The 26,154-nt window shown below is 41.2% G+C and overlaps 1 protein-coding gene and 1 long non-coding RNA gene across 10 annotated transcripts in view; one reads left to right on the plus strand and one right to left on the minus strand.

The window, feature by feature from the left end:
- The window catches only part of MALT1 (MALT1 paracaspase), a 114,123-nt gene that overhangs the window by 6,659 nt on the left and 81,310 nt on the right, over window positions 1-26,154 (minus strand). For all 9 annotated transcript variants that reach the window (XM_006116548.3, XM_075932620.1, XM_075932616.1 and 6 more), the window contains 6 exons: window positions 23,878-24,081; window positions 10,743-10,920; window positions 7,769-7,843; window positions 6,170-6,297; window positions 3,235-3,384; window positions 273-430 (listed from right to left, as the gene is read on the minus strand). In XM_006116548.3, coding sequence (XP_006116610.3) covers window positions 273-430; window positions 3,235-3,384; window positions 6,170-6,297; window positions 7,769-7,843; window positions 10,743-10,920; window positions 23,878-24,081 — 893 coding nt within the window. The remainder of the gene's footprint in view (window positions 1-272; window positions 431-3,234; window positions 3,385-6,169; window positions 6,298-7,768; window positions 7,844-10,742; window positions 10,921-23,877; window positions 24,082-26,154) is intronic.
- Window positions 12,985-16,410, plus strand: LOC142829982 (uncharacterized). The gene is made up of 3 exons (XR_012904971.1): window positions 12,985-13,095; window positions 13,774-13,831; window positions 16,274-16,410. It is a non-coding gene; the product is annotated as an uncharacterized LOC142829982 (long non-coding RNA).

The raw sequence follows: 26,154 nt of genomic DNA on the forward strand, positions 1-26,154 counted from the left end.
GCTCCCATTGATTTCAACAGGCACTACAGGCATTTAGTTCCATGTAGGACCCAGCCTAATTTAGATCTAGCAAATAAGAGAAATCAGAATGTGATGGGAAGGGGAAGAATAGATTTTCAGCAAGATAACAGGATTTGTTTTATATATGCAACCTGCTTGGTTCAGAATTAAATCCCAAACCCCAAAAGGCATAGTCTGGCACAAGAGCAGAAGCAGATAGCCACTAAGTTAAATACAGAGCAATCACTGAAACAGAAATAGGAAACACTTACAAGCGGGAAGTCTGTAACATATGCTTTGCAAAGTGATATTTCAGGAGGTTTCTTTACTATCCTTGTGTAGATGATCATGACGTTGGAAAATTCGGCTGCAAACCCCAGCTGAATTTGAACACCGCATTTAAATTCAAGATACATACTTTCTGGGAGTTCTGCAAATAAATATTTTGGAGGAACAGATTTAAAATATTCTGATGGAGGCCTAACATGCATCTGCCATTGTTTTAGCAATCTAAAATTATGTTTTCTTCCCTTCCTATTACTAACAAACAAACAGTAAATTGCTGACGCTGTGCTGTAGAGCTACCTCTTCAACTCACCTTACAGCAGTGGTCTCCAACCTTTTTACACCCAAGATCTCTTTTTAAATGCCAGGGCAAGCCAGGATCTACCCCATCCCTTTCTTGACCCCCCCCCCCCCACCCTCTCCAAAACTTTCCACAGACTACCCATTACTAATGGAAACTCACCATTAATTACATAATTATACCTGAGCCATTTTGCTAGTGCTGCAGCTGGGGAGAACGATTTAATTTAAATTATTAAACAAATTAAGCATTTTAACTTTCTCATGATAGTTGATCAAACTTCATCTTAAATAAAGTAAAACATCACGTCCAACACAAAAACTTCCTATGTTTTCTTTATTTATGGCAGGTGTGGGGAACCTTTTTTGGGTTGGGGGCCATTGACCCACAGAAAAATCAGTGAGGGACCACACAAGTGAGAAGCAAAAAAACTCCTCCCCAAACCCTCAACCCTCACTGATGTGGCCCCCAACTGAGACACCTCACTCTTCTGGCATTCCAGCCCCCAGAGGTGAGAGGAAGGGGCAGGGAGGACTGAGGTTCAGGGCTTCCCGTAGGCCAGATTTACGTTTCTGGGGTTCCAAAGTTAATGGATTTTATGGAGCCCCACAGGCTCTGGGGTGGAAACAAAAAGGAGGGGCTCAATATGTGGGACAGGGCTGCCAGCGAGTGGGATAGGGAGGTGGGGTGCAGGGTCCGGGAGGGAGGTTAGTGGCAGGAGAGGGTATGGGATGGGGGTACGAGAAGGAGTTTGGGGGCGAGAGGGGGTTGGGGCAGTAACGCAGAAAAGCTGAAAGGGTGAAAATGCAACCAAAAGCTATTTGGGGAAGGAGGCAAAGAGGCTGTATCAATAGAAGAGGCTTTTGTCCAGGTCAGGCACAGAGGGGTGGCCCAAGGCTGGCTTCAGCCAGGCCAGGCACAGCGGGGCACTGGGGAAGGGGCTCCCTGAACCTGCACACAGCGTGGCCGGGTGCAGCAGGGCACTGGGAAGGTGGCTCTCTGACCCCATACACAGCCTGCAGAGAACAGCGTGGCCTAGCCCTGTCTCCAAGGCACTACATGTGCCAACCGCCCAGCCCTCTCCCAGAGCAGGAGGCAAGAGCGGGGATGCACAGCACACCTCTTCCCCTCTTCCAGCTTGCAAGTTAAAAGAGGGGCAGCCACTCTTTGACCCAGCTCAGCTGGAGTACGGCGCATCCTCGTGGGCCACAGCTTTCAGCCTGCCGAGGCTGTACCATGATCCAGCTGGGCTGGATCAAAGAAGGGCAGCCACCCGGGCAGCAGCCATGCGGCCACTTGGTCGGGCGGCTACCCCTCTATGATCCAGCCCAGCTGGAGTGCGGCGTAACCTCAGCAGGCTGAACGCCGTGGCCAGCTGGGCTGGAGCAAACAAGGGCAGCCACCCGGGCTGGTGACCACTGCTGTACAAGCACCTTTCCAAATGGGATACAACTAGAGTAACATTTTGCATGGCTAGAATAAGAACATAGCTATATAATACTGATGTAGCTAGGTTGACAGAGCCCGGTAACAGGGATGCAGGTCATGCTGACAGAAAGGTTTTTAGTGTCAGTGTAGAAATGTTACCTCCCCATACCATGTTGACGAAAGCTCTTCTACTGATATAGCTATATCTACGAGACGTGCTGCTGACACAGTTATATGAGTCGCACAGCTATGCTGATTTAGCCTGTATACTGAAAGTACTTGATCCAGTCAAGTTAGCTTAGGGGCTTATCTTAGAAAGTAACACTGTACCACTTCAACTATGCCTTTATAATTACAGTGGCCTTAGTCTGTACACAGTTACACTTTGCACACAGGAACAGAAATAGAAATTGTAGGGGTATAGAAATATATCAATAAAACAAAAACAAACAAACAAAAATCCTGTTTACATTATGTCTGTGTCTTTGGTGGCCCACAAAGGTTTGTGGATTTTTTTTCCTATGCATGAAGCAAGGCCTACAATAAAAAGGAAAAATTTCAGAGAATCGAGTAGTGCCTATGAAAAACCGCCGGCATTCCTAGTTTTAACAGCAGAACCAGCACATTTCTCTATTCTGTGCCGATTTTAAAAATAGGCACAAGGATGAAATCACTAAACCACATAAGTATAAAGTGCAAATTGGGGGTACATGTTCAAATTCCACTGACTTTCAATAGATATTGGATACGATATAATCTGCAAGTTTGTAATAGTGGCAAAGGGTTTAGTAGTCTGATCATTTTTCTTTCCTCTCCAATTTTCTCAAATACATTACAAATAATTCAGTTCCACATTCAAACCTATCAGGAAAAATATTTAAAAATTCTTGTTTTTTAAAAAAGGGAAGTCAGGGATAATGTCTGGTATGCTGCTCTTGAAGTTAACTCACCTGAAGTGAATTTGGCATCTCTTGTTTCTCATAAAAATTTCATCCAGAAATTGACCCAAGCAAAAACCTCCCAGAGCCTCAAAACTCTGTATCTTGGGAACATTTCTATTCCATATAATATAGCCAATGAAAAAAACCCAACACTAAGGACTAGACACTATGCCCAAATATATTTTCAATTGAATTATTGATGCATATCAAGTGAGACAAAGGACTATTAATGAAATTAATATTTTGGAAGGTGTTTTTTGGAAGAGATGTTTACTGTACCATGAGCTTTGGCCCACTGTAAGTTTCGTGCCAGGGACTCTGCAGATGATCCTGTTTGCTGAATGGGATCAGTTAATGCTCTCTTCTCAGATAAACTGCTGCGAATCTCCAAAGCCTGCTTGCCTTTGGTAAGATGACATTTACCCATATCTGAAGATAAAATGCAAATAGTTTTCTAGGAATCAAAGCTGCTAAAATTATAATGAAAGCAGTTACATAATTAGTGAAAGCTGAAAGTTAGCATGAAAGATTCCTCAGGGAAATGTTTTTTGTTTTCTGTTTTTCAGCATGTCTCCACATTTAAGAATGTGACTAATGTTAACCTTATTAAGTCATATTCTTCAGCAGTGTGCTGAATGGAAACCTTTAAAGATCAATGAAACAACGTAAGCTCACTTTTTCTTTTTCAGCTGTTTTTGCTGTGTTTAAAATTAAATCTAATGGGTAAAGAGTGATTTGAATTAAAATCAAGCTTTATAATTATGAATTTATATATGTGGATGACTATTCAAGTTTGGGATTAAATATTATATCTATTATTGAACAATGGCCTATGTATTTTCCTCTGGAATGTAATATTTCCATACACGATGAATATATCAATTCACCTAGTCCAATACGTTGTCTCTGACAATAATTAATTATTCTATCACATTACGTGTTGTGACCCATACATAATCTGAACTAAAACATCTTCAAGCTAAGAAGATGTGCTTCATTCTCTTCTCATGTACATGGGTATGAACACATTACTTTCACCACAGTTATTTTAAAATTCCAGCCAGCATGAGAGGAGAAAAAGACCCTGCATCTTCATTCTGTGCACTGTGTCTTCCTTTGAAACTACGTAAGTGTTAAAATAGTAAGTAAGAATCAGCTTAAATCCTGAAGTCGGTAATCATCATTTTAAGATATATAATAGCTAAATCTCTTATTTGTCTAAAATACAGGTCAAGATTTTCTTATGATGACAGTCCTGTGCATGTACAAAGCTTGCCAATAAACTTAAAAAAAATATTAAAACAGTGCCCTACCATTCCATATTTTCATATCTAATTAAACAGAAGATAAGCCATGTGGGAAAAAAATGTAAAATAGGTGATGAACTAACAATTGAGAAGTAACTATCATCTATAGATCCACACTTTAGTGGCATGGGTAAGTCATACGCCAATTGGCAGTGACAACATTGTTTATCATGCAGCATATGTGCACTTCATGTGCTTCTGCTGCAGCTAGTGACACAATCATCATTTCCTTTTTCTCCCTGTATTGCTGGTACATTCAAACTGAATTGTGTCAACTCTGGTAACATTTTCTACAGTCTGTCTTGTCCATGGCATACCAATTTGGATGTATATTTGATATCTGGTTTGGACATTTCTGATTTATGAATCCTTGTCACATATGGACACTGAGCCAAATTGTGTATTCACTTACAATCCTGGTGCCTCACTGAGTTCAATATGCAGGTGGAACTGATAGCAAAATGTGACCCATTATCCAGATTGTAAATGTCTAGCTGTTGGGAGATCTGGACATTTTTATTGAGAAGCCAGAGGATTTTTGTTAAAAAAAATCTGTGCATATAATCCAACATGTAAATGCACTTGTCTATCCTATGCTTTAAGAGAATGCTCACAACTAAGACAGTCTCTTCAGTGCTCGTCACTCAGGCAATATTCCCATCAACAACCAAAGGCTATTAGCCAGGGGATAAAATGGTGTCCTTGGCCTCTGTTTGTCAGAGGTTGGAGAGGGATGGCAGGAGACAAATCGCTTGATCATTGTCTTCGGTCAACCCTCTCTGGGGTACCTGGTGCTGGCCACTGTCGGTAGACAGGATACTGGGCTAGATGGACCTTTGGTCTGACCCAGTACGGCCGTTCTTATGTTCTTATGTTCTAACTAGAGAGCTTTGCTTCAGTGACAAAAGCTGAATAGGGTCCTTCATTGTAGTCTAGTCATAAATAATGGTTATGTCAACAAATGTGGCACTGATACGATATGTGGCACATAGGATTCAAGCATAATTAGTCTGTCTTCAGGTTAAGTTAATTGGGATAGCGGTCACATCCTGAGACCACATGACCCAGGAGAATTATTTTCAGTGACACTCATCTGTAAAATCTGATGAGAGTTGTATACTCACAAAAATTCAGAGTAAGAACAAGCAATGGGCTTAAATTACAGCAAGAAAAGTTTAGGTCTAGGTTGAACATTAGGAAAAAACTTTTTTTAACTGTCATGGTGGTTAAGCATTGGAATAAGTTGATTAGGGAGCTGGTGGGAGGCTCTCCATTATTGGAGATTTTTAAGAGCAGATTAGGCACACACATGTTAGGGATGGAATAGATAGATGGCTCTTGGTCCACCCATGAGTGCAAGATAGTGGACCTGATTACATCTCTAGTTTCTTTCCAGTTCTATGATTCATATTATAGTTGCTCATCAATAGCAGAGTTATTATGGTAAGGGCTGCTTCTGAAATGCTTCAAAGTTAAATATATGCCATTTCTGTCTCACTTTGTAAAAATGAAAGCCCTTTTTTGCATAATAAATCCTAGTCACATTCAGAAATATTGGATATTAAACATACTTTATCCTTTATGCACTTAAAGATTTTCCTGCAGGGAAAGCCTTAAACATGCTTCAATAACAAGATTTGAAGCAACAATTGAAATATAAACTCATACAACAAACTACCTTTGAATGGATAGCACCTTGTGTCCCACAGGAGCAGGTCAGTTTACAGACAGGGATTTTATTACACAAGAGATAACTGCATTTTGATGGTGTGTTTACACAATGCAGTAATAAGAATTTAGAGAAGTGAAGAACACTCAGTGTAGAAGAGAAGATTTAGATAAGAAAGAAAAAAGGATTTTTGTATAAACTGGAACTTAAGGAAAGCTTAAATTCAAGTTGCTTTTACCTTCTGCAACTTCATCAAGAAGCACAGTAATCTTCTTGTCTTCCAACATGCGTTCCTTCAAGAACTTCATGAAAATCCCATTGGCTAACCCAGAGTGCTGAATTTCAAAAGCTTCTGCTCCTTGGCATCTTTAAAGTATAATAAATATAAGTAAGAGTCGTAAAATGAGACAGACAGTGATAAATTAATAATATTAATTAATAATAAATTATGTATCAATGTGAAAAGAATGCTAAATGTGAAATAAGAAACTGCTGTATGAAGACTAGTCTGGTTTTAGAACCTAATCAGTCTGGTCGTCACAGAAATGTAATATATATTTACAAACTATTCATTTGTGAAGAGTTCAGAATCACCACCATATCACAGGAATGAGGCAAGATCAACCTAAAGTACAATATTATTCCTCCTTCAACAAATTATCTTGGAGGACAGTCCCAAAGCTGTGCCTGAAAAATGTTAACAGTGCAAATTCCATCAATACCTACCATCGTGTGCAACACTTTGGCAAAACTCTTGGCCACTTACCAGCTGAATACTTTTGTATTTGCCATATTAAATCAACAATATAATCACTTCAGAATACTAGAATTACAGAATTAACTTTGGGTATGTCTACACTTGCCCCCTAGTTCGGACTAGGGAGGCAAATTTAAATATCCCGCGCTTGATTAGCATATTTGCAGCTGGTTGCCATTTTAAAATGCTGGTAGCCTGAATTAACTCACCGTGTGTGGTAGTCCGATCCAAAACCCTTCCCTCAAATTAACTGTTACTCCTCATTGCATAACATACTATCTGTAACCGGACCATTTTCTATTCATGATAGAAGCAAGCTTTTGAGCTCCACAGAGTTGTTTTTAGCTCAACAGAATTTGGTCCAAAAAAAGATACTTGTCTTTCTTATGTCCACCTTGTCTTTCTTATGTCCTGAGACCAACATGGCTACAGTATGACATGAGACATATGTCATAGTTCAGGGCAACTGCATCTGTATTCTCCCTGTATAGTTCAGAAAAGGTCATCACGCTCAGCTTCAGGTTTCTTTGGGCATCTCCTCTTTTAAGTGGATATATGCATCTCCCTTCCTCCCGACTAAGCTAGTTCCAGGTTGCACAGCTCTCTGATTATACTGTGATTTCCCCAGCAAAGTCAAAATAAAGCACTTCAGTGTACATACAAACTACAGCAACCGGAGAGTTTCTCCCATTTCTATAATTAATCCACTTGCCTCAGAGACAATAGGTAGGTCAAAAGAAGAATCTGTCCATCAATCTTGAATCATCTAACCAGGAGTTAAGTCATCTTAGCAATGGTCACTCAAGGAGGTAGATTTGCCATACATCTGAGTGACACACTTTGGTCGATCTAACTTGTTTAGACCTGACCATAGCCAGTACATTTCTAACATATCAAGATAGAATTAAGGGCAATTTTAATCATTCATGTAAACAGCCCAGTGATAGCATAAGAATACATATTAGAGATGCGTTACTGGTGCTCTTACTCTACAGAATAGGCTATTTTTTAGAAAAGGTCAACTAAATGACCACAACAGTTCCTTCTGGTCTTGAAATGTGGTGGGAGAAGCTTCCTTACGTTGCATATCCAAAAACGATGTTAGCTGTAACCTTCAGGGCATCCAAGATTAGAATGGTATCATCATACTCATTTCTATAACAAATGGAAACAAAAGTTTAGAACGTGAATCCGACACCACAGTCACACAAGTATTGCAGTATATATTTCATGGAAAGCAGTTAACTTTCCAAAACCGGGACTGAATCCACCAATGGAACAGGTCCTATATGAAGAAAGATTAAAAAGACTGAAACCTTTCAGCTTAGAAAAGAGAAGACTAAAGGAGAGCTATGATAGAGGTCTATAAAATCATGACTGGTGTGGAAAAAGTGAATAAGGAAAAGTTACTTACTTGTTCCCATAAAAAAAGAACTAGGGGTCACCAAATGAAATTAACAGGTAACAGGTTTAAAACAAACAAAAGGAAGTTTTTCTTCACACAGCGCATGATCAGCCTGTGGAACTCCTTGCCACAGGAGGCTGTGAAGACCAGGACTTTAACAGGGTTGAAGAAAGAACTAGATAAATTTAAGGAGGTTAGATCCATCACTGCTTATTAGCCAGGATGGGTAGGAATGGTGTTCTGTTAGAGGCTAGGAATGGGTGATGAGAAAGGGATTGCTGGGAGATCCCCTTTTCTGTTCCCTTCCTCTGGGGCATCTGGCATTGTCCACTGTCGGAAGACAGGATACTGGGCTAGATGGACCTTTGGTCTGACCCAGTATGGTCATTCTTATGTTCTTATGTTAATGAAAAAACAGACAGAATTAACTGCATTAACATTTTCATGAAAACAATACTGAGACACAGCCAAATACGATACATTGGCAAGATGATAGCACCTCATATTAATTGCTGTTGAATTTGGCCTCAGTCTAGCAAGAAGAGTCTTTGAAACAACTGAAAACTGCCAGTCATTTTAGGCTAATGGAAACTTGATGAGTTTTCCTTTCATAATGCAACATCAGCAAGGCTGAGATGTGAAAATCTGCCATAGTTCTTAGAGACATATTTTTAGTTCAGTCAGTAGAATGTGATGTTTAATTGAGTTATTAATGTTGCATTAATAATGAAATTCACAGGCTCTGGAATCACTGTAGCAGTCACGAGGAGTAATCTCTCTGGTAATAAGTCACCAGGACCAGATGATACTCCCTCAAGAGTTCTGAAGGCACTCAGATTTGAAATTGCAAAAATACCAACTGTGATATGTAGCCAGATGACTGGATGACAGCTAATGTAACACCAATATTTGAAAATAATTTTAGAGGTGATCCTGGAAATTACAGGCCAGTAAACCTAACTTCATTATCAAACAAACTGGCTGAAACTATCTCTGTGTTTTGATCATTCTGTTATTTACTATAAACGCAATATGCTGGCAAAGAATCAACCCAGCCTTTGTAAAGGGAAATCACACCTGAGGGTATCAACAAACATATGGACAAGAGTGATTTTGTGGCTATAGTGTGGGATATTTTTTGAAAGCCTTTGACAAGGTTCCTTATCAAAGGCTCTTAAGCAAACTGTATAGTCATGGGATAAAGAGCAACATGTTGCCTATCTTTTAACCTATGGTGGGAATAGAGTATCAGTTTCAAAATGGAGAAAGCTAAATAGAGGGGTCCTCCCAGGATCCATATTTGGGCTAGTGATGTTCACCATATCGATCAGTGATCTGTAAAAGCAGGTAAAAAGTGAAGTGGGAAAGTTTGCAGACAATACAGAATTATTCAAGACAGTTAAACCCAAATCAATATTTATCATCTCGCTGTTTCACAAAACTGGGTGATTGGGTGTTGATAAACACACAGTAATTGACACTGGAAAACATGAAATAGTGTGACCTAAATTAGCTGTTACCACTCAAAAATGATCTCCAAGTCATCATGGATAGTTCTCTGAAAATATCGGCTCAACATGCAATGGCAGTAAAAAAACAAAAACACCTCCCCCCGCAAACCCTTGCCGAAGGTTAGGACCAATCGGGAAAAGTGAATGGTGAGGCAGAAAATATCATACAGTAACTATGTAAATCCAAGCTACACCCACACCCCGAATATCACATGCCTTTCTGGTCACCCCATCTCAACAAAGACAGTAGAATTGAAAAAAGTACAGAAAGGCAACAAAAAGTATCAGGAGTATGAAACAACTTCCATATCAAAAGATATTAAAAAGAGTTGCACTGTTCAGATTAGAAGAGAGATGACTAAAGTGGAAGGGGATATATTAAAGGTCTATATTAAAGGTCATGAATGGTGTGAAGAAAGTGAATAAGGAATAAGGAAGCATTATTTACCCCTTCGTGTAACACAGGAACCAGGGGTTACCTAAGTCAACATAATGAAGTACTTCTTCACATAATGCACAGGCGACCATCCTACTAATTATCAGGGGATGTTGTGAAGGCAACCTCTGCTGACTTCACTCTCTTCTTCTAAATTTTACCTAGCTAGTCTGATGTTTTAGTATGTTTCTCTTTAACCTGTTGAACTTTATGCAAAAATACATAGTAAGCTGAATTACCAACTTTATGTTTTCACATGGGGTCTGATACAAACCACAATTCAGTCAACTGAAAGATTCCAATGACTTCAATAGGATCTCTCAAATCTCTCAGAACTCATTGGCACTAGAAAGTCTCTGTAACTTCCATCCACTTAATTACAGTACTTTCAAAAATATTTATAGTATGAAGTTTCACATGTGGTTCTAGCTTCCTCTCTGTCCCTTATGATTATTTGGTGTTGGTTTATTGGGTTTTTTTGGGGGGAAGGTGGCTGGATTTTGTTGTTTTTAAGTAGACTCCCCCCTTCTCTATTGGCAATTTACTGTTGCTATGGAAAAGCTAATGAAAAAGAAGACAGTTTCACACTTTGTGTCTGAAAGCAATGAGTTCTATGGTCACCCTAGCCTTCCTCACCCTCCCAGGGAACTGATTAATCCACAGTTACAATTTACAGTGATAATTTCAAACTAGAAATCTTACCTTTTTCTGCACATATCCAGTAAAAAGACATTGAGCCCGGTCTCTTTTTCCTGCATAAGTTTGAGTATATTCTGCACACACAAACAGTTTGCAGACCGATAGGGATTTGGGGCATCAACAGGAACCATAAAACTGTTTCCATAGTTTTCATAGCCATGGCCAGCATAATATAATAAACCTATAAGGAAAAAGCCAAAATGATTATATGGCATATGTACACACACATTTGAAAGCCACCACTGAGTGCTGAAGCCAGAATTTTATCCACTACATCTACAGTATGTGAAAAAAAATCTCAGAGGAGTAGCCATGTAAGTCTGTAACTTTAAAAACGAGTGGTCCTGTGGCACCTTAGAGACTAACCAAAATATACAGAATCATGAGCTTTCGTGGGCAACACCCACTTCATCAGATGAACTGGAGTACAAATAAACAGAAACCAAGAGATATATGTAACAGCAGCAGAAATACCCGCCAACTGTAGGACCTGTGTTAATAAGGCTAATTAAGTGGGCTGGATGTGTCCCATACACAACTTTTGATATGGAAATGCAGATGTTAATGGCAGGAGAAACTGGCTTTGAAATGCGCCAGCCAATTATTGTATTTGTTTAAACCCAGTGTATTGGTGTCAAATCTGTAGATAAATTCCTGGGAATCTGCTTCCCCGGGATTCCAGGGATGGGGATGCTCAGGCCCAACTCGGCGAAAAGCACCATGCTGCGGGTGGGGAGACTGCTCCAGCCAGCCTAGGTGGAGCACTTCTTGCCTGCACCGTGGTGCTCTGGGCCTGGTGGGGCTGCAGCTCACTCCTCATCCGCCACATGCGACACGATATAGCTGGAGGGCTGCTCCAGCCTGGCCAGGCCTCCAGTTAACTAGTTACCCCAGTAAGCATGCCAGTAAGGCTGATGCTTACCATTAACCCTTTACATCTCTACATCTGATATCAAATGTTGAAGGGATGCTTCAAGGGCGTCTTTGTGTGGTTTAGGAAAGAATACCAATAAAACTCTATGGACTCATTAACGTGGAACACATAAGTCGCTTTTAGCAAAAATTTCCAGTGTGGACATAATGTGACTCCATCCTTTCTGAAGATAGTGTTTGCCATAAGGCCTGCTATTTCTCCCACCTACCTGGCCAACATGATGCTACCAGGAATGCTACCTTTATGGATATGTGGAGAAAGGAGCACAAGGCAAAGGGTTCAAATAGAGTTCTCAAGGCAGTTAAGGTCCTAGTGTGGTGTAGGGTTCTGGATATCTGTAAGAAAATATTTGGTGATCATATGGGAAAAGATGGATGAGCCATCTACCAGTTTGTGAAAGGCTGTGATAGCCTCTAGGTGAACTTTAAGGAAACTTAGGGATAAGCCAGATTTGTGAGAGCCAGCATGTAGTCAAGTATTGTAGAGAGGGGTGCCATGGTAGAAGACAGTTGGTATTGCTAGCACCATGTGAAGAATCTTTCCCATTTATATAGGTAACTATATCTCACTGTGGAATTACAACTATTGAGTAATATTTGTTTTACTCTGTTGGAACAGGTTTCTTCTCCAGGTCAGAACTACAAAGCAGCCATGCTTTGATCAAGAGTTGCTGGATTTGGGTGCAATGTGTAGCCCCAGTGTTGTGATAAGAGAGCCAATAGTTGGAATAGTCTACATGGATTGCACAACACAAGTCGTATTAAGTAAAGAAACCAGGTCTGTTTGGGTCTTCTTGGTGTGATGAGGATAACGTATGCCTGGTCTGTGCCTATCTTTTGTATGACTCATGGGATCAGAGGTAGGGTGGAAAGGCATTGAAGAGGTTCTTTCATGTAATAAGAAAAGTGACCCTGGTTTGGATCCCTCTCTGAAACAGAATTACCAACATATGCTGTTCTTTCAAGTTGTGAAAAGGTCAATCTGAGGGTAACCCCATTTATGGAATATTGCCTCGAGGATGATGGGATTGATCTCCCATTTGTGTTGCTCTAAGACAGCTGAGGTTGTCTGCTGTGGTATTTTGGGAGCCTGGAAGATAGGACATAGCCAGGGCTACTTTGGGGGTGGATATACCAATTCCATAGTGTGAGGGCTTTGCTACACAGGGAATGAGACCGGGCACTCCTGTGTCGATTAATACAGACATGCATGCAATGTTTTCTGTGAAAATTCTTATTGTTTTGTATTAATGGTAGGAAGTGATGGCATGCATTCCACACCTTGCCGAGTTCTTGGAGGCTGACGTGCAGCCGGGACTCCTGTAAGAAACATTTGCCCTCGATGACATGGTGGTCTAGGGGAACATCCCAACCTATAAGGGAGGAGCCTGTGATAACACACACTAGAGGAACCCGTTGGAAGGTGATGCCCACCAGCAAGTTTCAAGGTTGTGTCCACCAGTATAGGGAAGTGAGTACATAGGGGAAGGGAGCGAGAAGCATGAGACTCTTGCACAGGTTGTAGTGGGCAGGCATACATACTGTAGCGAGCCAACTCTGGAGGCAGTGCATGTGAAGTCTGCCATATTTTACTATGTAGGTAGCTACCATATGTCCTAAGATTGGAAGCAAGTTCTTGCTACTGTGTAAGCGCTGTGTGTAACTGTAGTTATGAGTGTTGTCACTGCATCGAATCTGTCTGGGGAGTATTGTTCTGGCTGCTGTGAAATATAGGAGTGTTCCTATGAATTCAAGGGTTCATGTGGGCTTCAGAGTCAATTTCTGTGTGTTGATCTGGAAGCTGAGACCCTGGAAGAGGTCCATAGTTGTGTGCACCATGTGTCTTATGCTGTGTGGTGCCCTTGATTAAGCAATGATTAAGGTAGGGAAATAGTATTATGCCTTGTTGTCGAAGGCATGCCACCATCACTTCAAGTGTCTTTGAGAAGACTCATAGGGGAGTGAATAGGCCAAATGGTAATACCCCATATTGGTAGTGTTTAGGGCCTACCATGAACATGTGGAAATATCTATGTGCAGGATAGATTGTGATGTGGGGTTCTGTGCTTTTGGGAATAATATTTTTCCCTTTTGTCCACAGGTTGTTGCTGTTGTGCATTGAAGGAAGTGTCACAAGGTCTCTGGTACAGTGTGTAGAGGTATGTCTTGTTTGATGGGGTGTAAATGACCAGAATGCACAGTATGGCTTAGGAGGGCTTCATCTGTTTATGGAACAAATGTGTTTTATCAAAGGGAACATCTTCCACCTTCATCTGTAACTCCTTAGTGATCCCAGAGGCCTGTAGCCAGGATGCTCAGTACATGACAGCAGCTGTAGCAGTGAGCCACTGTGACCACAAAATCTGTGGCCGCTTGAAGGGTAATTCACGCTATTGTTTGGCCCTCTTGAATGATGGTTTGTAGTTTAGTGTGTTTCTGTGTTCTGGCAAGTGGTCAAGGAGTTCCTGCAGTTTAGCATAATTGAAGTGGTCATAATTCACTAAGGGTATGTCTACACTACCCTCCTATTTCGAAGTAGGAGGGTAATGTAGGCATACCGCACTTGCAAATGAAGCCTGGGATTTGAATTTCCCGGGCTTCATTTGCATAAACCGGGAGCCGCCATTTTTAAATCCTGGCTAGTTCAAACCCCGTGCCGCGCGGCTACACGCGGCACGGAGTAGCTAGTTCGGATTAGGCTTCCTAATCCGAACTAGCTGTACTCATTCCACGAGGAGTACAGCTAGTTCGGATTAGGAAGCCTAATCCGAACTAGCTACTCCGTGCCGCGTGTAGCCGCGCGGCACGGGGTTCGAACTAGCCGGGATTTAAAAATGGCGGCTCCCAGTTTATGCAAATGAAGCCCGGGAAATTCAAATCCCGGGTTTCATTTGCAAGTGCGGTATGCCTACATTACCCTCCTACTTCGAAATAGGAGGGTAGTGTAGACGTACCCTAAGAGTACTGAGTACTTGGCAACCTGGAATTGGAAGGTAGCCAATTAATGTATTTTACATCTGAATAGATCGAGATGTTTGTGGTCTTTATTCTGGGGAGAAGGGAATTGTGGTTGCTTTGCTTGGTGGTGGACAACATCAACCATGAGGGAGTTTGGTGTGGAAGTGGGTGTTTGCCTCCTCTATTTGGAGGGTGATCTTGGTGGTGACACATGGTTGGAGGATCTGCAGGAGTTTGTGTTGTTTTTCTTGCTCTTCTTGTAATGTGACTTCCTGTGCTGTAGCCACTTTCTTGAACAGTTCTTCAAATTGTTTTAGGTCATCCACTGGTGTTGGCATAGACGAGATGATTGCTTCATCCAGTGAAGAAGCGTTGCTGGCCAGAGACACCTCCTTACTGTTTGTAGATTCCAGCTCCTTGTCATCAGGGAGTTCCTCATCCCCTATGTCAGAGATCATCTCATGGGTCTGAAGGGGAAGGCACCGGATTGCCAGATTGGGCTGGTGTAGACTGAGCCATGTAGCACTGTCTTTAGTTCACCAAGGGATCCCATGGTGGCCAGTGTATGGAGGTAAGGTGGTGATAGATACGACAATGATTGTCCCTAAAAGGATTGCATCAGGCCCCCCGTGCCATCTTTCTATGGCTAGGTTCCAGGGGAAGTCTCCTTTAAGTAAGTGACGAGTGTTGGCATGAGAACCTGCAGTGTTGGCAGGTCTTGTTTCACTTTGTGTGAGGGAGGGGACAGGAGATGGAAGTGAATGGTCTGCTCTTTGGGTTAGTGAATGATCCATGCCAAGGAGCAGAGATTGTGGTACTGATGTGATCTCTATATCCTTATGACGGAGGAATTGCTGACTGTCATTTGGGCATTTATGTTTCTGTACTACCTTATTGGTGTCAGTCAGTGCCAGATGGGATTTCTCTACCAGTACTAAAGTCTGGGTTGTTTCTGGTGGAGGCGGTACGTCTGTGCACTTTGGCTTTGGTACCGAATTCTGAGTCTGTATCGATGGTGCCACAGAAGGGACATTGCATCTTGGCTCCAATTCACCATGTTTTGGTACCAACAATGTCCATGCCAAAGGTACCCACTGCGTCAGTGGTGCTGACTCTTGAAGAGCTTGGCACTGAGAGCAGGAATCTCGCTGGAGAAGTTCTTGTCTTGTGGGAGACCCAGTTTGGAGATGAAGAGGCTTGCTTCCTGAAACTACTTGAGGGTTAAGCCTTGTCTCTGCTGGAGCTTTCAATGGGAGTCTGTGGAGGGAGTCTCTTCAGAGGGCTATAATGACTTCTCCGGTATTATCATTTTGAGGCAAAGCTCTCTATTACGCCTCGCTCTCGGTTTAAGATTGTTACAGTGCAACACTTATGAGGGATATGGGCTTCTCCTAGGCACTAGACATAGGAAGAGTGTCCATTGGAGACTGGCATGGTGTCTCGACAAGTATCGCTTTTTTTTTTAAACTGGCATGATGACCAGAGCTGAATGGAGTTGTCAGGTGGGAGAGAAAGTTTCAGATAATAAAGGATTTTTAGTTAAGTAAGGAAGTTTTTAATGAAGTTTTTTAATAAGGAAGCTAGGGTCACAGTTAAGTGAAAGAAATTTTAAGTGGTTTTAAAGTTGTTTTCTTGATTTTCAGAGAGAAGAAGTCAGCACTGCTGAGTACAGCAAAGAAGGAGCTGAGGGAGCACATCACACATGTAAAAAGCAGGCACCAATGGTACCATGAGACAATGAGCGAACATGCGTAGCTTGGCCAGCACTGTGAGGGAAAATCACCAATCACTGGTGCTAGGACACACAGATATCTACAGTGGAGCACCCACAGGGACGGCACTCAAAGAACTATTTAATTTCAGTATCAAAGATGAAAATTACAACAGTGTATTTGATTTCTGCCTCTTGTAAATCTTTATGGTATATCAATCCTTTATATAACTCATGGTCACAGCCTCATATACTATTGAAATTTTCCCACTGCCTCTTCCTGGTATTTCCTTAGCTTATCTATTGCAGAATTGCTTTTAAAAGGGCCTTTAGTCAGCAGCACATTCTAATTGCCAAGGTAGGTCCTGAGTTGATGAAAGTTATTATAGGTCAATTGAAGTCATTGGAATTATGACAATATATGCCAGCTATGGATGTTCCTCGTAGTCTGTATGACTGCGGTTCTATGCAAATAAAATAAATAATTGTAATAATGAATAATTTTTGGAGAAGAGTTGGAAAGGAATCTTCTTCCACCAGCTCATCCCCAAATCTGCTAGAACTCCATCTCATCCTGATTCATCTAGTGACATTGAGGTATGGGGAGTCACCAGGCCCTGCACCCCCATCCGCAGTCAGATGTGACTCAGCCAACACGCATAACAGAAGGTTTATTAGTCCACAGGGATACAGCATAGAACTGACTTGTCATCTTAGAAACCTTCAGCAGTCAATAAAATCCACGTTGGGGAGAAGGGGCTCAGAGTCAAGGGCCCTGCCCCCCATCTCTGTACACCAAGCCAGTAAGACTAACACACACACGCTCAGAAGCCTGGCCCAGCCCTGTCTCCCACCTTTTTCCAGCTTCCTGGGCAAAAGAAGTCATCCAATTGCACTCACTCCCAGGCTCAGGTTACAGAAAGCATCAGCCACTGTGTACATGGGTAAGGCTATCACACCGAAATTTCCATCACCATCTAGATATTGGTGTAGTGCCTAGGGAAACCGTGGCCCACACCCGGGGTAACTATAGGACAGTAGAAATCACATGCAACATAACAAGTGAACAGAGCTAATACAATCCCCACTTCATAACACAATGACTTTCTTCCTGAGAGGAAAGCCAGCTGGCCGTGCACTTGTTTGTTTTGAAGACTGTTTATTATTACTCTATTATGACACACAATCCTCGCAAATGAAAATAAAGTCCCTTAAACAAGAGCAAACCCAGATAGCCACTCTCTCAGGAAGAATGTCTTTTATATGAGTTGAGGTGAGCTGCAGGGATGAGCTGGAGGGGGGAAGATTCCTTTTCTCCCTCCTTTCCCCAAGTCTTTTTTTAAAAAAACTTGAAACAGAATCAAGATGGGTGGCATATTTTAACATCATTACATTGTCCACTATTTTGTCATAATTCCTTCTTCTTTCCTCATCAGCATACAGAAATAGCCACTCTAGATCAGACCATGTGTCAATCTATTTCATACGTTCTCTAACAGCGGCCAGCCCCAGATACACAGGATGATGTAAGAACTCTGCAGTAGGTAGATGTGGGATAATCTCTCTCTCTCATGTATCTCATCCTTGTCTCTAATAAGGAGACTGGCTTAAACCAGGGGTGGGCAATAATTTTAGAAGGGGGTCCACTTTCTCAAAATTTTGAAGTGGCCCCAGGCTCCCCGGAAGGGGCAGGGCCTTGGGCGGAAGGGGTGGGGCCAGGCTGTTCCTGTGCTCCCCTGTCTACAGACCCTGATTTGCCTGAAGGTGGGAGAGCATGTGAAGTCTTTGTCTCCATGTCCCCCAGAGCCCAGAGAGAACCACCAGCTGTTCTGAACAGCTGGCGGTTCACTTTAGGCACCATGCGCCCATTACAGGGCAGACTTTGCACGCTCCGCTGTCCCCAGGTCTCGACTGGCCTGGAGCAGGGAAGCGGCAGGGCAGCCATGGACCATATCAACCAGATTGGCAGGCTGAATCCAGCCCACAGAGGCTCTCTTGCCAACCTTGGATTAAACTCTGAAGGATGAGGTTTAATATTCCTTATTAATTTAATTAATTAATTACCTTACCCATTACAAAGATAGCTTCCCCAATTATCACCTCTAATATCATTAGCTCACAGACATTTACCTCCCCCCCCATCCCCCTTCTGTTCTGAAATTTGATTTGTGCTTTTCATATGTGTTCATTTTTTTAAATTGTATCCTTTGGTATATATGGTTGTGACAATTTTCTTCCACTATTTGATCTGAGGAAGTGGGTCTGGCCCATGAAAGCTCATCACCTAATAAACCATCTTGTTAGTCTTTAAAGTGCTACATAGTCCTGTTTTTGTTCCTTTCAAAACCAACCACTAATTATGACAACTCGGGATATTCTTAATAATAAATACCTAACCTTCCTATTGCCGCACATGTGTATTTCAAGAACTGACAACAGTTTTATTCTCATTGTGCCTTTATTAAGGTTGCTAGATTTCAAAAAACAAAATTTTACAACAACTCTGGACAAATAAACCCTGTTGTTCCATAATAGCTAGAAACATGGCAGCTAAGCTTTGGGAGTTTATGGAACTTTTTTTTCAGGATGAGTATATAGAAACAGTAAATTAGGGTTTCTGTCAAGGAAGACTGGCTCTAATTTTATATTATGATATGTAAATCATCATCTATACATTGCAGATGTTTCCAAAATTTCCAAACAGCAAAGTAGGACCAGTGAGCCAATCTGAGCCTCACACTCTATAAAACATACATAAAATGTACCACATTCATCAGCTTTATATTTCTGGAAAATAGTTTATTGCAGAAGTTCCCAAGTTTTTATATCATTACTCCATTTTGATGAAATGTATCCTTCCAGGACTCCAGACAGCCTGGAGGATGCCACTTTGAAGACCAAAAGAGAGTCCTCTACAGTCACAGTGTGACCTCTCACACATGATATACGAGAGGTCATGTCCCATGGGGGATGCCATTTCACTCTTCAAACTGGCAACTTCTGCATTCTGTGGTAATGTATGATGCATGTAAAGTCATGCTTTGCAGAGCAAAAGGATTTCTATTGCACACTAGGTATTGCCATAACCCCATCTGCTGATAACATGACTCCATGCAGGGTTATCCCAGTATGGGAACCACTGCCTTGTCATCTCTTGATACTTGGATTTGTTTGAAGGATTTGCTGAAAAAGCACTCAAAATGCCTATGCAACTTTGATGCAAACCCCAGCATGTATGCATAATAGTAGCCTTTAATTACATGATCACAAACAATGTTTTCCATAAGGAAAAAGTAACAAAATCAGTGGAAAAGTGACTGGGCTAAGGCTATCTGATGAGAAGTCAGCACAAGTATTTAAGATACAATGGTCACAAATAGTTATTGTACTATTTAGTACAATAGGATCAGAAGTGAAGATCTTCCCAGAAATCAACATTTTAAATGATCTTAAGAGTTTTTACTAAGAAAACAGCCAGATTACTTTCGGTTTTTAAAATATATGCTTCTACATCTCTTATCTCATTAATATATGATAAGTACAATAATTCTGCATTGCATATAACAACAAATATATTGAGGAACTAAAGTACCAAGACTACCATCACCAATTTGTTTATCAGTTCTGCTTTTAGGGAACAGTATCTGAAATGCCACATTCCTGGCAGCAAGCAGTAATTACACAATGTCATGGTAAGCATCATGAATATCTGTAACAAGATCTAAATGGGGATAGCAGCTGTGCCTCTTATGTTTGGAGCTGTGCCCACTAAAATGCAATAAATCACTAGCAATTTATATTTTGGCCTGACAGCATATTTTATATTGCTTCTGAGACACTACTAGCCACTATCCAGAATGATAATTTAAATGATAAAGTAGTTTATAAAGATTTATGCTAAACTTTTCAGGGAGATGTCATGCTTGGCTTTCACAGGTATCAGCTAGATGGTAAAATGAAGGTTAAAATTGTAAAAACACACTTTGCAAGAGCTCTCACATGGAGCCAACATGAATTACATCAAAGCCTCTGGTCACTAAATTTTTTAAATTTGTGTTAACAGCTAAGGTAAACAGAAAGCCTTAAACAGGAGCCCCAAACACACAAGAAACAACATAAGTATTTTACAGAGAGGAAAATGGAAGTTATACCATTAGAAAGTCTGGTGAATTTTATAGCCATCATTTCAATGGGATTGTGAGTCTTTGCTCTGATATAGAAATATTGTGAATTTCAGATTGGCCAGTCCTACATTTATCAAGCATCAGTTATCACACGAGTGTGAAAACCACACTAAGAAATATCTTCATGTGGGCCTGGCACCTGTTGTTTTAGTAAAATACCAGTTTAAGCAGTTTCTTGGCTGAGTTTAGCTAGGGGAGGCAGTGGGACAGACAACCACTACAGGCCTGGAGGCAAGGTGCAGGGTGGCCCAGCTCTGCACCCCTGGAAGAGGCAGAGGGAGTGGGGCAAAGGGCAGTCAGCTCTTAGTGCTGCCCGGACTGTGGTGCTGAGCTTCCCCTCCAGCCCTCAAAGCTGCGTGGAGTGGCACTATGGTGCTTCTGCGGCAATTCAAAGGTGCCCAAAGGTCCCAGCTGCTGCCATTGCTGCAGTAGCAGTGTTGGCAGCCAGGAATTCTGGGGTTCTTTGAAAAACCATGCCACAGGGTAAGTGCCTCTTTTGCATCCCCTGTCAGCAGGCCTGGGAGAGGGGTAAGGGGAAAGAATTCTAGAGCTATTCGTATAGGACTCATAAGTTTAGTATTCTAGCCTCTGTCCTAAATAATTATTTTAAAAGTCATTTATACAAATCTAGCTAGTCAGAAGCAGATCTCTCTTTATACTCTGCATCAAAAACTCCAGGATGGCCTGTTCCCTAATAAAGAAGCAAATTTTACGCTGAACTGGCCGATTACACTTTCAAAATAGCAGTAACAGTAACTCAACTTTCCCCATCAAGATGAGATTTAGTAAAGACGGATCTATTTTCCAGATGTGGTTGCCTCATCTCAAAAAAGATATACTGGCATTGGAAAAGGTTCAGAAAAGGGCAACAAAAACTATTAGGGATTTGGAAGGGGTCCCATAGGAAGTGAGATTAAAAAGACTTGGACTTTTCAGCTTAGAAAAGAGGAGACTAAAGAGGGAATATGATAGAGGTCTATAAAATCATGACTGGTATGGAAAAAGTGAATAGGAAACGTTATTTACTTATTCCCACAATATAAGGACTAGGGGTCACCAAGTCAAATTAATAGGCAACAGGTTTAAAACAAACAAAAGGAAGTTTTTCGTCACTCAGCAGACAGTCAACCTGTGGATCTCCTTGCCAGAGGATGTGGAGAAAGCTAGAACTTTAACAGGGTTCAAAAAAGAGCTAGATAGATTCATGGAGGTTAGGTCCATCAATGGCTAGTAGACAGGATGTGTAGGAATGGTGTCCCTAGCCTCTGTTTCTCTGGAGGTGGGTGACAGTGGAGGGATCACCTGATGATTACCTGTTGTGATCCCTCCCTGTGGGGCCTCTGGTATTGGCCATTGTCGGCAGACAGGATACTGCACTAGATGGACTTTTGGTCTGACCCAGTATACCTGTCCTTACGTTCTTATGCCACACTCTTTTGAGAAAACTGCTAATATATTTTGCCAGTATAGCTTAATCGTCATCTCTTGCCAATAATCTCAGTAGTGGGCAATGAACATTTTTATGACCAAAAAGTATACCAGAAACTAGCATGCAGTTAATATGTGACTTACATCATAAACCGGTCAAGGGGGAAAGGAGAAATTTAAGCTCAATGTGACACTAAATGTGCAATATTCATCTTGCAAACTAGCATGCACATCCATGATTTGTCAATATCTAGAGACATCATAATAGATTTTGTGTTTCAAAGTATACTTTTACCTCAGTCCTGAAAGAGCTTTCAGTTGACATTTCTAACTTATTTCTTCCTGTCACTACCCTACACAATTTGTGAAGATATTCCAAGGGGCCAATCCTGCAATTTTTATTCGGAGAGGGGCGCCACCAGAAGTTTTCACTAACAGTTCTCTTTGAGTTCTGCCTGAATTGGAACCTTAACATTTAATCCTATTTGATGAACCCTAGGCCACCTGAAGTTGCATACAAGTAACAAAATCAGGAGTTCATGGCATACTTCTCACTAGAGTTCTTTGCTTCTTCCACTATAATCTGGAGGTTACTTATAAAGACAAACAAATTGAGTTAATATCCTTTTTGTTTGTATACAGAAAGCCTATAATAGTGGTGGTTGCTTTAAAAAAACCAGCGTATCAGCTTGTTTTTCAACATTAGAAATTCAGATTTATTTTCCATTTCCCGGCCCGGCCCTCCTCCCAACCAAGAACTACTGAAAAACTAGAAGGGCAATATCACAAGTACCAAGGAAGTGAAAACCATCACAACTGGGGGAATGGAGAGGGAATTTTTATTGGCAGCTATTTAATCTAAAAGCTTTACAAAAAGTTGGGACGAAAGATCTTTGCTAAAGGTTCAACACCCTGTTCCATTTATAAACATTTGGATAATCTTTATTTTCCCAATCCTAATCTTGTTTATTTAGATTGAAAGTCTTCAGGGCAGGGATTGTTTTTTAGTCTGAGGACGTACAGCACTTGGCTTAACAGGGTAAACAGCTGGATTCAGGCTTCTAGACATTACTGTAATACAAATTAAAAAATATTATTACCCTGTAAAGCTCCCTCCTTCAGTTTCCTGGTTTTCCAGAGATCCTCAGCAAAAAAGGGAAAACAGGACCTCATAGTCCCAAGATAAACAAACACACTGAAAAGGAACTTATTTTTAGGTCTTACAGTCTTTTTGCATCTTCTTCTCCATTTGCACATTCTCTTTAAATTGTAGTACAAAGTTAACAAAATACAGGGAGTGTAAAGTTGCACATATATACAACACAGTGACTCAAAAGGCTCATTTGTGATTTTATAACCAGTTAATGGCAGACACCTCTAACCAGTTACAAGTAATATTGTTTCTTCACAGCTTCTTTCCTGCCTTTGCAAGTAGGTTTGTGCATTTACATTTGCTACACTTCCTAACTGTTCTGGTGCATTCTGGAAAACGCTACACACCACCGACTCTCGCGTGTTTTTTCCATTCAATCATAAAACGTATTATGCATGACCCACTGCCAAAACAAGCATATAAATGCAGCAATCTTTAGCAAATAATAACCTTTTAAGCAAATATTAAAGTACAAAGCAATATTTAGCAGAACAGTATATATACATTTAGTGTGGTTAAAAGAGGCTCAAAGATTGCATCTGTTCAAATAATAAAAGCAACAGTACCTTTTAGCCAAAGCCACAGGATGTGTTGGTGGGTGTTTAACTCACTTCCCTCCCACCCCCAACTCCATGTATAAGTTATTTACAGTAAAGTCTGCTTTACTATCAAGCAGTACTTAATGATCTGGAAGAGAAGTTTAAGTTTATGTCTGAGTATTAATGACTCTTTTTTTTATTAAATTAGTTGGTCATATCATGACTTTCTTACCATAAACTCCTTTGTCCAAAAGAAGTAAAAATTCATCCACTGCATTCCGCATCTCAGATTCAGTAAGATCCAGCAAAGAAACAACTTTGAAATCCAGCTGTCTCAGCAAGTTGGTCAATTCATAGACATCCACCATTGGAGCTTTCAGCTGAGGGTGATTCCAATAACTCATGTTTCCTATCAACAGAGCTACCTTGTCAATTGCTGCAAAGAAATTAACACATTTATGTACATTCTTCAGTCAAATATAATCAGTTTTTTTAAAAAAAGATTAGCTATTTTCAAACCTAAGTGCATGTGTAATATTTAGTATATTTTTAAAAAAATCAAAAATTGCTTCTGTGCCAAAGGACTCCCCGAAGTGCTTGATTTAAAACTTCTTTTTTTTTCCAGTCACTTGTTTTCCCAGGCCCTGGTTCCAGAGAGTGGAGGGCTGGCAGCTGGGAGCCAGTGTGCTCAGAGCTGGCTTGTACTGAAGAGCCCTTAGTGCAGGACAGCCAACTTCCTGGGAGCAGGACTGGCAGTTGCATGTTGTTGCACACCAGGAGCTGACACGCACCTGCACAGTCTGCAGTGCAGGGCAGCCGTCTCCCCCAGAGTGAGGCCAGTGCCCTGCGAGTGGGGCTGGCAAAGCCTGCAGCATGGGGCAGCCAGCTCCCCTGAAGGGCAGAGTTTAACCTGAAACAGAAACCGATAAGCATCAGCTTATCGGTTAATCGTTAATCAGTTAAGCTCATACATCCCTAAAACAAATAGGTTTTGCGGTTTGTCCTGAGGGCAAACAAAGCTAGGTTCTAATGCATCCAAAGCTTCTTAAACTGGCTGTTCTGTCTAAGTTAGTCACTATTGTATCTATGATTCTCTGCCTTCCTCCCCAATGAATGAGCATCTCTCTTGAAATGCAAGAAAGTATTTCACCCTCCAGAACAGTGATCAAATGTATCTGAATCAGTATTTTAGTGCCTGTGCCTGCATGCAAATAGCATGCTAAAATTTCAGATACAACTATTCACAAACAAGTAAGTTCCCAAAATATTCCCCCCTTAAATCTTCCATGCTTGATCTCCCCCCAAAATGTTAAATTTGGAAGCTTGAGTAAGAGTTGCTTCAGCATTTTTGGAGAATTAGGGAGACTGAGTGAGAAAGGAGCCCCTTCTTCCCCATCAATCGCTTGCATTCTTTAGACCAAAACTACATTAAAAACAGCATATCCTATCTTAAAGGCCTATGATGCTGTGTCCATGCATGTGCAGCTTGGGAAAATGCACACCTTCAAAAGTGCTTTGGAAGCAACTGTCTAGTTTTGTCTGACTACTACTGCTTATTAACTTGTACCCTTTCACTCCTCCCAAAAAAAGATTCACAACATTTTTATCTTTGAAATATTTTTTGCAGCTGAAAAGCCTCCAAGGCCTTGAATAAGCATGACCTATTCTAAAGCAACAAAGAAGCAGTCACTCAATCTGCTTAACAGCCTCCAGAACAGAAAAGTGTTCATTTGTGTCCACATTTCACCACATTTGTTCTGCATACTGATAAGACAAATGTCAAATTTTCAAATGTGTGAATAAAAATCAATGAAGGCTCTGTAGATAACTGCTCAAATGGCAGAAAATATTAAGCTATTTGCTACAAATTTGATTTACTGTTGGAGCTGTCCATATAGTTTTGGTGTGAGAGAAACAGGTCATTTATAAAAGTGATGAGGAGTCCTGTGGCACCTTATAGACTAACTGAAGTGTAGGAGCATAAGCTTTCGTGGGCAAAGACCCACTTCGTCAGATGCATGTAGTGGAAATTTCCAGAGGCAGGAATAAATATGCAGGCCAGGATCAGGCTGGAGATGACGAGGTGCCTCGTCATCTCCAGCCTGATCCTGTCCTGCATATTTATTCCTGCCTCTGGAAATTTCCACTACATGCAGAAGTGGGTCTTTGCCCACGAAAGCTTATGCTCCTACACTTCAGTTAGTCTATAAGGTGCCACAGGACTCCTCATCGCTTTTGCAGATTCAGACTAACACGGCTACCGCTCTGATACTTGAGGTCATTTATAGACGGTGATATAATAAGACAGGTACAATGAAAGCCATTTTAGATAGACACTTAGCATTGGAAAAAGCTCAGAAAAAGACAACAAAATGATCACAGGTTTGGAACAGGTCTCATGTGAAGAGAGATTAAAAAGATTGGGACTTTTCAGCATAGAAAAAAGGAGACTAAGGGGGGATATGATAGAGATCTATAAAATCATGACTGGTGTGGAAAAAGCAAATAA

The sequence above is a fragment of the Pelodiscus sinensis genome, chromosome 6, assembly GCF_049634645.1.
Source record: "Pelodiscus sinensis isolate JC-2024 chromosome 6, ASM4963464v1, whole genome shotgun sequence".
Lineage (NCBI taxonomy): Eukaryota > Metazoa > Chordata > Testudines > Trionychidae > Pelodiscus > Pelodiscus sinensis.